A 12,745-nucleotide genomic window follows, 5' to 3' on the forward strand; every position below is an offset into this window, starting at 1 on the left:
TCCCATTATCTTTCTACAACCCATGTTAAGATCCTCTTTTAAAAAGTCAGTAAAATAATTTCTCCAATATGTTCTAAGTAAAAGCATGCAATAAAATATGACTTTAATATTATAACAGGAAATTTAATCTCCTGAAATCTGGTTTATATTCATCTTTAGCTTGCATCCCTGTGACTACTCATCTGGATACATGGCAACACCTGGGAAATTAATACAATTTTAATATGGTTAAGTTGAGTTCTTCCACTAATACTTCATATTTCCTTTATTACTTGGGAGTGAGTTCCGAGGTCTCTTCCAGCCATAGATTGCTGATCTTTTTATCCTTCTACTCTCTAAAGAAGTAGACAGACTCTTCTTTTTAAAATGCCAATGTATTCTTCCAGGAGTATAAAACACAAGGAAATATCAGGATGACTGACAAAACTAAAAGTCAACTGAATAGTTTTGAAATGTCCTTGGGAATCCTCTTGGCACACAGATTCCTAGCACAGTGTACTTAGCTTGCCCAAAATATGTATTTTGAGCATGTCTCTCCATTCTGGGTATACAGTAGCTAAACAAGTTGTATTATTAATTAAACGTAAAACATTCAACAAAAATGAACTGGCCAAACTTTTCATGTTCAATAGCTTGAGTGAAAATACTAATAATAAATGTTTTGGTTGGTAATTGTAGAATATACTCTTTCCCCTTCCCAGCCTACCCCAACTTTTCAGTGGCTATGTATCAGACAATTTACGTAAGCTCTGTAACAGCTTACATAAAAGTTGCTTTTCCCATTTTTACCTTGCATCTTTGAAATCCTCCATGGAGAAAAAAAAATGTTCTCTGTCATTAAGATGTAATCTTGAACTCATTTTCCTACCTATAACTGTCCTTGTTTGAAGCTCTGAACATTATGCTCACCAAATCTTCATCCTCCTTGTTTAGAAACTCAATATTTTGCTGCTGTTGCAAAAGTTTAAAACAGACTATGATAGGTTCATGATAGGTGAACTATTCACATTTTTGCTAGAATTTTGAAGACTTAAATTTTTACATGTCCTGCTTTCCCCTTTGTGGATACTGTGATTGCTGTTGTATGTTGTATATTAAATATAATACGTATAATAATATAATATTATACAACATTATATAATAATATAATATAATAATATTGTGTATTGTATACTAAACAAAATGTTAACCTGGCAAATGTGAGCAATGCCTGGAGAACTTAAGGAATAAGCCTCTGCTCTGAGGGTTTCCAGTCTAAAAGCTAAAGGAGAATTAAACAGAAAGGGAAGACTAAATGTATTTCTTTTGCAATTGTCACTAATCACTCCCCCATATTATGTTGTTGTTTTTTTAAAAGAAGGGGGGAAAAAAGATCAGAAAGGAATGATTTCAACATGTTAGTGATGGCCCCAGCAAGGTGAAAGGTTCTTAGTGACTGTGGAAAGGTCTCTGCAGCTGTCCAGGCAAAGGTAGTAAAGTGCTGCCATGTACATTTTATATTTGTCAAAAAAAAAAAAAAAGGTTTTCATAATTCTTAAATTAGGCTATTGATGAAAGAAATTGATAGAAAATATCTTTTTTATTAAGACAATGCTGATTAACATAGGGAAGTGAAAAAAATTTTTATAAGTAAGAATTTAATAAGATAAATTCTGTGGTTTAAAAAGTACTAAATATCATAGTTTAGAATTTTTATTCAAAATTTTAGGCAAAATAAAATTAAAGATGGGTTATTTTATGCCCCACCTGGTACAAATGAGTGCTGAGTCCTACTTTGGATGGTTTGCGGTATTCTGAAATGTGCCTGTTCTTTGAAACTCACTGCTTCTTGGCTATTTCATTGGTTACCTGTTACACTCTTAGGATCAGTATTATGGTACTTGATTCAAAATCCTGGAATTGAATGCTATTGATACTTCAAAGAACACACCAGAAGTGTTAAAGTGGTTATCCATTGTTTCATTTACCCTACTGTTTCCCTCTTTTTTTTTTTTATCCTGCCAAAAAACACACCTCACTGCCTTCTTAATGGATTGGGTCAGCTCTATATGATAACCCAAGGCCAAAGGAATCAGTGTTTCATGACCCGATGAAGCCTGGAGCTTCTTGTCATAATATAATAAAACTATAGAACAGAAGAGCTGGAGAGGAGGGTTAGTGATAATCTAGTTCAACTTCCCATCTTCCATTTATTCACACGAGGAACCTAAGGCTCTTAAGGATATTGTTACCTTCCCAAGTGGCAGAGACAAGACTTGGGTGTTAGATTCCTCTCCAATCTGGTACACTTTCCATTCTGCCATGTTGTTAAACCAAATACAAAACATTTATGAAATCAGAAGATACCAGGTAGGATTTATGCCTTTTTGTTCAGGTTATCCAAAACTCCAACAACTTTGGTTGATCTCTCTGGTAACTGCCTGAGATTCATATTAAATACTTGTTGGAGAGTAGGTGAGAGAAGACATAAAACAGATCTTTAAATGAGCTGATTCTCTAGGACCAGAGAACCCTCAGGATCCTTCATCTCTGGAGAGTGACCTCAGATCTGTTGGTGGTGATGCTGTTACTGGTCTAGCATTCCTTTTTTTTTCCTTTCTTACTTTTTGGCTGAGGCAGTCAGGGTTAAGTGACTTGCCCAGGGTCACACAGCTATCTCCCATTCCTTTGTCTCATGGATTGGGCATGGAATTGCCCCCAGTGAAGATTATGTGTTGACTTGGTTCACTTATTTAATGCTTCATAACATAAGCTTCATAACAAACAGGTTTTTGTCCTTTATAAACCAACATATTATTAAGGGATCCTTTTCAAAAGTGAATAACAGTATGATAAATTCAACTGTATAGGTTTGATGTGTACCCTTCTTGGTTTAGATTCTTGATACAGTCTCATGCAAAAGAGGAGATGGTATTAAATACAAGAATACTTAAGGAATGGTTTATTTCAAACTAAAGAAATACTGCTTAACTTCTAGCTAATTTTTGCAGGAGCTCAGTCCCATTTCATGGAATATGAATAGTCATTAGAGCCCATGAGAGTTGTGTAGTGCCTCATTTGCCCACAGCTCACACATTTGCCTGTTTTGCATTGACACCAAAATTGTTTTGCCAGAGTTCCTTTCGTCTGACTTCCAGCTACCCCATAGCTTATGAAACTAGATGTTTTGTGATATGTAGAACAAAAAGACTGCACAGTCAGACATAGACACACACATAAATATATGATACTCATTTTTTATTATCATAGCAGTTTATATTGGGAGATGAGTATCTCACAAGCAGTAATGAGCCCCAGTGACTTGGGTACTTGACCTGACACTCCCAAATCATGAAAAAGTATTTTAGACTCAGTTCTTAATGTGAAACTTGTCAACTTTTGAAACTATTGAATGGGTTTTTGAGGGGTTATTTTGGTCCCAAAGACATTATAGAATAGTATATAATTCATTCCTTGCCCTTTTCTACCCCAAAGTGTTTGTACTTAATAGGTTCTGTCTTAAATGTCAGTTCATTAGCTTCCTGTATACAGAAGAGGACACAGATTATCCTTGGTTAAGAGAAAGTCAGCAATGCTCTGTTTTAATTCTCTTTCAACAAAAACTGTTTCTTAAAGCCCCTAATTCCATAAACGTAAAAGCAAATTTCTTCTTCAGCCATGCTTCTTAGCTTAAGGATACTGAAAAGAATGAATAATTACATTTTTTATTCAGTACTCATAGCCAACATTGCAAAGTGTTTGCTTGTGATATTTGATTATCAAATGAGTTATTAAAAACACTGACTTGTTTTTGTTAATACTCTGTGAGTTCAATTCAGTCTTAGCAACAGATTAAGTCATGTTCACAAACGAATTGATTCTCAGCTACAAATTCAGAGTTATTGCTTCAGTATCTAAAACTGCCTCAGCTCTGGGGGAGATTAAATCTTCTTTGCAAGATATATGCTGAATTTTCCAATGAATGGGCTTCAAGAAACAGTGATGGAATTCAGTGGCTGTTTCTGCAGGGCATCTTCATTTTCTGTAACATACTGACAGCTAGCTGTCCAACAGCATCACTAGCAGGAAGACAGCTAATAACATAATAGAACATTATTGTGTCTTCTTGTCACATTATTTGCTGTTCTTGTGGATTCTAATAATGCAGTCATTGCCTTCAGGTCTCATCTCTTTCCCATTTTGAAGTGAAATACGTGTATTAAAGAGAAGCAGGGAGAGTGGGACCCTTCACTTTATTATTTTTTAAAATTTATTTATTTGTAGTTTTCAACATTCATTCCTTCACTTTGAATTACTTAAATTTGACACTAGCACTGCTTATGTGCATATGTATATAAATCATACAGATATACTAAAAACAATTATAGCCACCCTTTAAGTGATCTATAGAAATGAAGAAAAGAGGGAATGAACTATTGAAACCTATGTAAATTAAGTGAAGCCCCCTCTGTCCTTCTCTCTTTCTTCCTCAAGCAAAAATTTTCTCAGAAAACTAATAAAAGTAGCAAAACTGAATTTAGTCCAGCATGGGTTGAGTTGAAGCATAAAAAAGAGTAGTTAGTAGCTTCATAGTATTTAAGTAATTGATTGTATTGCATCAGTAAGAGCTTATGGGAGGATGGGAATTAACATTTGTAAAAACAAAAAGTAGATCCTATAAAATGGAGGGGAAGGGAACAGACCTCTTAATAAGTCTGTAAACTTATAAGCATTAATAATAGATTTGCATATTTAATTATCATATTCTTGGAGTAATTTGTCAGCTCTTTTATTTGAGTTAGCTCTCAAAAGAACTCTTAGAAAGTAATACCAGAAGTGTCCTCATTGCCTAAATAACATCTTCAAGTGAAGAAGCTGACCCTCAGGGTAGTCCTCCATGAGGACTGTATTTATTTATGAGGCCAAATTTAACTATTCTTTTGATTTTTTTAGAAGAATTTAAATTTATCTACTTTATATGGTACAGTTGGCCTTGTACAAAGATTGAATAAGACTTATTACCAATTCACAAAGAGCTTTTATACCCCAAGAGAGCAAGCATATTTGAATTTATGTATCTTCACTTCCCCAGCTTTCCTCTGGGGCTCAGTGATCTTAGGAGTCAAGGAAAACTCTAGAGGAACCTCACTGAACTTTGGTAACAAGATCTCTCTGATCTCAGGTACCCTCTTGACCTCTTTTTGTTTGCTCCCTGTATTCCCACAGTACAAAGTAGACTTCTTTTTTAGACTTCAATGGCTAGAAATAGAGTATCTGACTATGGATTTAATCTCCATTTTGTGCATTCAGAAGTATGATTACAGTATGATTACAAGATGCATTTTTGTGTATCTATTTCCATATATACAAAGTATTTCTAAACTCTGACTTGTTTCAAATATTTATGACTAAGACATTTTTATTGAAATTTAATTTTATTATTTTAGAAAACATTTCTTTTCATTCCTCTCTCTCTGCAAAACAAAGTTTTGTTAACCAAAAGGCAGGTAGACAACAAGCATTTTAATGAATGGTTATGAAACGTGCTATGCCTTATGCTTAGCTATGTTAGCTAATATAAGAAGAAAAAAAAAAGTCCCTACCCTCATGGAGCTTACATTCTAATGGGAGAAGACAGCACACAAAAGTGAGTGGTGGAAGAGGTACTCCTGGAGTGGTAGCAAAGTATGTCCAGCTTGGACCCCTCCTCAAAATGGAAACCAGAGGAACTCATCCATGATAGAGAAAAGGAACAGGAAGAGAGAAAGAAAGAGGGGGAAAAAGAAGAAAAGAACACCCTTATACAAAATAAGCTAAAATAAAGAATAAATATAAATTTATAAATAAAAATAAAATATAAAAATAATAAAATAAAAAATAAAGAAAAACAAATTTTTATATTTATTGGCTGTGTTCAAAAACATATGTCTCATTTTGCATTTTAAGTCCTTTGCCTCTCTAGCAAGAGATGGGTACTGGGTTTCATTTTCAGTCTTCTGAGACCATAAGTTGTCCTTGCAGCATCCTTAAAGTAACTGAGGCCTAATATAACAGGAGTAGCTGGATGGTCCTTGGAGTTGGTTGCTGTGAGTTTTTATCTGGAAAAAAAATCTTGGTTGTAAATTTTTCACATGGCTTATTTTCATTAACTCAGTCAATAACAGAGCTGTTATCCCTGCTATGGACTTGTGACTTTGCTGTGATTTTATTGACCTGTAAGGAGAACCAGTTTGTGATTCTAACCTATTTCGCTCTCTTCCTGTAGAGAAAATCTTTGCTAATTTTAGAAAAAGAAGAGGAAGAAGAAAGAAGTAAAACAATAGAAAGTTTGAAGACTGCACTGAGGACAAAACCTATGAGGTACTTCTTTTCTCTTGGGTCGGTTTTTTCTATCTTTCCTCTGGTTGGCACTTAGCAGGAGGTTCTCTGGTGTAGAGAATTCATCTCTTCCACCTGCCTTTCACTGAAAAGCTGCCTCACCCTCCATTTTCCAAGAGCTCCTGTGGGGTTTCATAGTGATTGGGGATTATCCAGGTGCATTTCATGAACACAGGTGCTCAGAATCAAGCACAGCTGGCACATCAACTTCAGTTATATCTCCGTCTTATGGTCTATATGAGATGACTGGAAAATAAGAGCATTCTCCCATTATCAGATAGTTTCTGTTGGTACAGTGGTTTATGATTGCAAGGCACTTTCATACCCATTATATCCTTTGATCCCTACAACAACCCCGTGGGGGTAGTTAGGACAAAGTATTATTACTGCCTATTTGTGAAATGAAGAACTTGACAGTGAAATATAAATTAGGTGAAATCTACCTTGCTTTCTGTCAATTAGTTGTCTGGCAGAGGCATGTTCACTCTCTATGGGAAGAAATTATGAAAATGAGTCTTTTAATGACTTAATCCAGCTTTGTATCTCTTCAGAGTTTCTAAAGATAGTCTTAAGGAGAAGTCAGAAGTATGAGAAGGTCAGTGTAAGATCCCAAATGATCCAACAGGTCCTATAAGAGAAGGCTATTCTCACCATGGTTCTAGTACCTCCTATGCATCTTCTTGTCATTTTTTTTCAGTTGTGTCTGACTCTCTGTGACCCCATTTGGAGTTTTCTTGGCAAAGATGCTGGAGTGATTTGCCATTTCCTTCCCCAGCTCATTTTACAGATGAGGAAATTGAGGCACACAGAGTTAAGTGACTTGCCCAGGGTCACACAGTTAGGAAGTATCTAACACCAGATTTGAACTCAGCAAGATTAGTCTTCCTGACTCTAGGCCCAGAACTCTATCCACTGCACCACCTGGCTGCCCCTACTATCTTCCATCTACTTTCCTCCAACTACTTCCCTCTCACTTCAATAGATATTTATTAAACCCCTATTCTGTACATAGTACCAGCAGATATGCTAATATAAGTAAGCCACGGTCACTATTTTCTTTGAGCTTACCATTTTTTAGGGGAATATGATACATACACAAATATGTTAAAAGAGAGCTAGGTAATTGCAAGATATAAAGTCCATCTGTCTCTTCTCTTCCTCTCCCCCCCACCAAAGTACTAAATGCATATATCACACACATGCATTCATTTGTGAGGACAAAATCTCGGTCTCTGTGATAGGAAAACTCATTGTTAAAAAAAAAAATACTGCAATCTTCTTCACTTAGGACTGTCGTACACAATTCTATAGTTGTTTTTTTCCAATGTTGTTAAGATACGGACAAGGGAATTGTATTTGCTGGTTCTCCCATGAAAACTCTAGGTCAAATGTTTGAACCTTTTTTTTTTAAAAAAAATCAGAAGACCTGTGTATTATGAAATAGCGCTAAAAATTTATATCTCCTTTATATAAGTTACACATAATTTATATATATATAATATATGTATAAAGCCATATCAATATATAAATGTTTTTTTATTAATTTATATAATATAAATAAAAACTTATACTTTCTCTACTGCCTCTTAGAAGCTGTCTTCAGGTATACTTTTTGAAGAATAAGAGTGTCTTAGTTGAGAGACCTGAGGGTTATGGAATGCTTTGGACATGTGTTTTACAACCATGATTCAGAGCTTTCAGGAAGAAATGCGGGCTCCATTGGTACCCTGGTCTTTGTGAATTAATCATCTAGACTCCATATATTTAGTGCTAAACTGGCCTAGTATTTATAAATATTCTTACTCCACCATTTATATGGAGGGAAGGGGATAGTAGAGAAACAGGGTTCAATAGCATACTAAGATACATTGAGACTGGGTATAATGAAGAAATAAATGGATAACTACAATCTGGAAAAAAGTATTTCTTTTACAACTCCCTATTTTCTGTGTGGTTCTTATCTACAAGTGGTATTATGAAAGAAAATACATCAGTTGAGATTTTCCATAGCTGTACTATTGCCTTACTGTTAATACATAAGTCTACGTCATGGGAAAGTATTATAATTGATATTTTAATAAGCTCCTTTTGATGTTTCATTAACCCAATCCTCTTTGAATGAAACCTAATTGGTTAAATAAAAGAGTCAAGATTGGTAAGGCAAGAGAGTGAAGTCAAAGGAGGGGTAATGGCCTGAGAGAGAACTGAGGAATAGAAGAATTGGAGGCTTCAGTGAGGGCAAAGGATAGATTTAAGAGAAGTGAGACATAGGAATAGAAAGTTGCAGTCATATAGAGCAATGTCTAAATTTCTCACTATGAAAAACATAGCTCTTGTGAGTAATGGTGAGATCCCAAGAATGATCAACCTTGTGTATAGCTCTATAGTGAAAAATATCAGAGCAAAGTTCCAATATTGGTCAAGTCTTAAGGATTAGATAGATTTTCTGCTTAAGAACTGTGTCTGTGTTGGGGGTGGGGGGGTGGGGGGGAGAGAGGAGCAGACAGGAAGCACTTTCAGTTGTCTTAATTTTAATCCATTTATTTTCCTGACAGGTTTGTAACCAGATTTATTGATTTAGATGGCTTATCATGTATTCTGAACTTTCTAAAAACCATGGACTATGAGACATCAGAGTCTCAAATACATACCTCACTTATTGGATGTATAAAAGCGCTAATGAATAACTCTCAAGGCCGGGCTCATGTTATGGCCCATTCGGAGAGTATTAATGTAATTGCTCAGAGTCTGAGCACTGAGAATATTAAAACAAAGGTGGCAGTGCTGGAAATCATGGGCGCTGTGTGCCTGGTTCCCGGAGGTCACAAAAAAGTTCTGCAGGCCATGCTACATTACCAGAAGTATGCCAGTGAAAGAACTCGTTTTCAGGTATGTGGTCTCTAATTTGTAAGTCACATGCTTGCAAAGCAGATTTGTTTTTGAAGTAGGATCATAAATTATTCCTTTCCATTTTGAAGATGATTATACTTAACGTCACTTAAGAGTCTAGTCCTGTTCTCTCAACCATTTTTGTCTTGGTCTCAGTGGAAGATGATGCTTGTCACTGACCAAACCAAAGATATGGGGCCTCATGAATGGCAACATTGCTCTTTTAATGTATTATCTTTTGTAGTATCCTTAACTGGGATTTATAATATGTATTGTCTATCACTTCAAAAGGAGGAATCTTCCTTGAGAAATTCCCAATTACCAATTTGATTTTAGGGGGACAAGTTTGGAAAAGTTGATGCAACCATTTTTTTTAACCAGTCATAAAGAGCAGAAATTGAGGGGCCGAATGCACATATACCTACATGCCAGGTGAATTTTCCATATGGATTTAAATCTAGTAGCATTTTTAGGGACATAAAATATCTTAAATTTTAAATTAAGGATTCTCAGGATAATTGTAATAAGTAAACACTAGCTTTTTTTGAGCTTCAAAGTACTGGAAAGTTTAATAAAATTAATTTAATATCATGCTAGCTCTGATTCAACCCTTTTCATTATCTATTTGTGCACTTGATAGACGCTAATTAATGACTTGGATAAAAGCACAGGCCGATACCGGGATGAAGTGAACCTCAAGACAGCCATCATGTCCTTCATTAATGCAGTACTAAGCCAAGGGGCTGGAGTGGTATGAACATTTTGTGCTATAACGTTTAAATAAAATCTTCATCAAAATCTATTTGATATCCATATTCAGAAAACTTTACATGTGCTTAATTGTGTTTCCTTTCAGGAAAGTTTGGACTTTAGACTTCATCTTCGATATGAATTTTTGATGTTAGGAATTCAGCCTGTAATAGATAAATTAAGGGAACATGAAAACTTGACATTAGACAGGCAAGTTAAACCATTAAGTATTGATCATTCTCACTTTTACCTTTTTTGTCCTCTGTCTCTTACAATCTTATCACTGTTTCTAAGACAAGTCTTCTAACCGCCTGCCAACTCTAGGCAACAGGTTTCCTTCTTCAATTTGTAGTTTCTTCAAGGGATTCTTTGAGAAATCGCGACTTCCCAAATGGTGAAAAATCATCTCATCCCTATGTTGTACATGTTCCTTATAATTTTATTTTGATTGTATTTGTCTTGATTCCTTGTAGTACTTTAGACCCTCTCCAAATCCAGAGTTTGAACCCTTGTAATTAATTGTAGGCATTTCTGGAATGTTTTTGGCTTTTAATTACATTTCTTTGAGATTTTTCTTTTCTTTTCTTTTGTCAGGCACTTAGACTTTTTTGAAATGCTCAGAAATGAAGATGAGCTGGAATTTGCTAAAAGATTTGAATTGGTGTGTATATGCATGACTATTTTGATTATTGGTGAATGGTTTATTCACCATATATGAAAGAAATGCTCTTTGTTCTAGAATTATCATATATATGTGTATATATATATACATATATGTGTGTATATATATATATATATACATATATGTGTATATATACCTATATGTATCTGATGATTCTAATATAGATCAGGTGATATCTGATATATGTGAAGTATTAATATGTGTGTGTGTGTGTGTGTGTGTATATATATATTCTTCCTCTCTCCCTCTTCATCTTCCTTTTCCTCCATCTCCCCCTCCTCTCCTTCCCTCCCTCTCCTTCTTCTCCTTCTCTCTCCTTTTCCTCTTCTCCTTCCTCTCCTTCCCTCCTTCACCTCTCCCCCTTTCTTTTCCTATTCTTCTCTCTCTCTCTGTCTCTCTCTTTTTCTCTCTCTCTCTGTCTCTCTCTTTCTCCATCTCTCCCTCTCTCTCCCTCCCCCCCCACCCAATTTGGCTCTCTCCTCTCTGTCTCGTTTTGCCCTGGTACTGAAATGTTTGAATTAAGTTGTTCAGTGCAAATTTGGTTACTTTGCATTAAGCAATCCTATAAAAATATCAGATGGCCTCAGAGGACCTGAATGTTTGACTTAGATTTGCTTTTTATGTGAAATAGGTTCACATAGACACAAAAAGTGCGACACAAATGTTTGAGCTGACAAGGAAGAGGTTGACTCATAGTGAAGCTTATCCTCACTTCATGTCTATCCTGTACCACTGTCTCCAGATGCCTTGTGAGTAGAGACACCATTTTCCTGTGGACTAAAAGTAGATTGGTCAACATTTTAGATATTGCCAGACAGAGGATCCTTTTCCAAAAGATCTCTGATTCATTGAGTACAGATCATGGGTTCTAATCTTAGTTCAGTGACAATCTAATTTAGAGCCACCACCTGTTTTTTGTTTGGTTGGCTAAACTGAGTGGTTTTTTTAAACATTTTAAACTAAAGTTGTATTGTATTTAAAAATGTGAAAACCTCTCTTAGCCGGGTGGAGGAAGGTGGAATTTGGCCCTGAGGTCATAGTTTACTGACACACACCACCCTCCCCACCAAGGTATTTTCAGTTACTTAAAGGCATACTATGAAATTTTCAGAATAGAATAAATTATAATTAAGTTTAAAAGTGAATGTATACCTCGTAGTCCTTTTAGAAGAAGTGGAGAGTGCAACACTAGGGAGGGTGTTACCACCTTGGGCAAGTCAACCTTTCTGGGCTTTGATTCTCTCATCTATAAGATGGAGTGATTGGAACTCACCGGTTCCTTCCAGCTGTAAAGCTATGATCCCCTGATCTCCAAGAACTTTGAGGGCTGTTGGTATAGATAATACAAATACTTTTAAATATCCTCCTCCTTTCCCTTGCTATCTACTAGAGTTTGACACCTCTGGCCTAGAAGGCTTGTCAGGGGCAGGAATTGCACTCTTCCTGACTCCAAATCCAGCACTTATCTACAGTGCCAGACTCCCTTTCATGAGAAGTTAGCATAATTACACATTTAATTTTTCTTTTATGTTCTTTCTCTCCCTCTTTTAGACAAGAGAAGTGGAAACACAGTCCAGTACTGGCTGCTACTAGATAGAATTGTACAACAGATTGTTATACAGAATGACAAAGGGCAGGACCCCAATTCTACTCCTCTAGAAAACTTTAATGTCAAAAATGTTGTACGAATGTAAGTTTCATCCTTTTTTTTACATGCTGTACTAATGTATACTATGGTCTCTTCACAAACACACCAAACCCCTGTACTTCATTCCAAATTAGTAAATAGTATAGATTTTTTTTTTTAATAAAGAAAAGGGGTCAGGAACTGGATTTGTGATTTTAATGGTGTGGGGAACTCAGAAGTTAAGTGATTTGTCCAAGGTTACATAGCCATTACGTGTCAGAGGTAGGATTTCAATCCAGGTTTTCCTGGCCTCAAATCTAGCTCTTTATACACCTTACTACATTGCCTCTCTATTACAGATGATTTCAAGAGATCTTTACACGTTCATTTTAATTTAGGCAATTTGGTAATTTCTCTAAAGTGGATTTTTAAAAACACCT

General features: G+C 35.6%; 1 protein-coding gene across 3 annotated transcripts in view; it reads left to right on the forward strand.

The window, feature by feature from the left end:
- Positions 1–12,745, forward strand: part of DAAM1 (dishevelled associated activator of morphogenesis 1) — a 202,785-nt gene that overhangs the window by 128,614 nt on the left and 61,426 nt on the right. For all 3 annotated transcript variants that reach the window (XM_027842878.1, XM_027842880.1, XM_027842879.1), the window contains exons 5-11: positions 6,245–6,339; positions 8,913–9,246; positions 9,887–9,997; positions 10,103–10,206; positions 10,591–10,657; positions 11,310–11,427; positions 12,230–12,368. In XM_027842878.1, the coding sequence (XP_027698679.1) occupies positions 6,245–6,339; positions 8,913–9,246; positions 9,887–9,997; positions 10,103–10,206; positions 10,591–10,657; positions 11,310–11,427; positions 12,230–12,368 (968 nt within the window). The remainder of the gene's footprint in view (positions 1–6,244; positions 6,340–8,912; positions 9,247–9,886; positions 9,998–10,102; positions 10,207–10,590; positions 10,658–11,309; positions 11,428–12,229; positions 12,369–12,745) is intronic.

Source organism: Vombatus ursinus, unplaced genomic scaffold (genome assembly GCF_900497805.2).
Source record: "Vombatus ursinus unplaced genomic scaffold, bare-nosed wombat genome assembly UNPS02014893.1, whole genome shotgun sequence".
Classification (NCBI taxonomy): Eukaryota; Metazoa; Chordata; class Mammalia; order Diprotodontia; family Vombatidae; genus Vombatus; species Vombatus ursinus.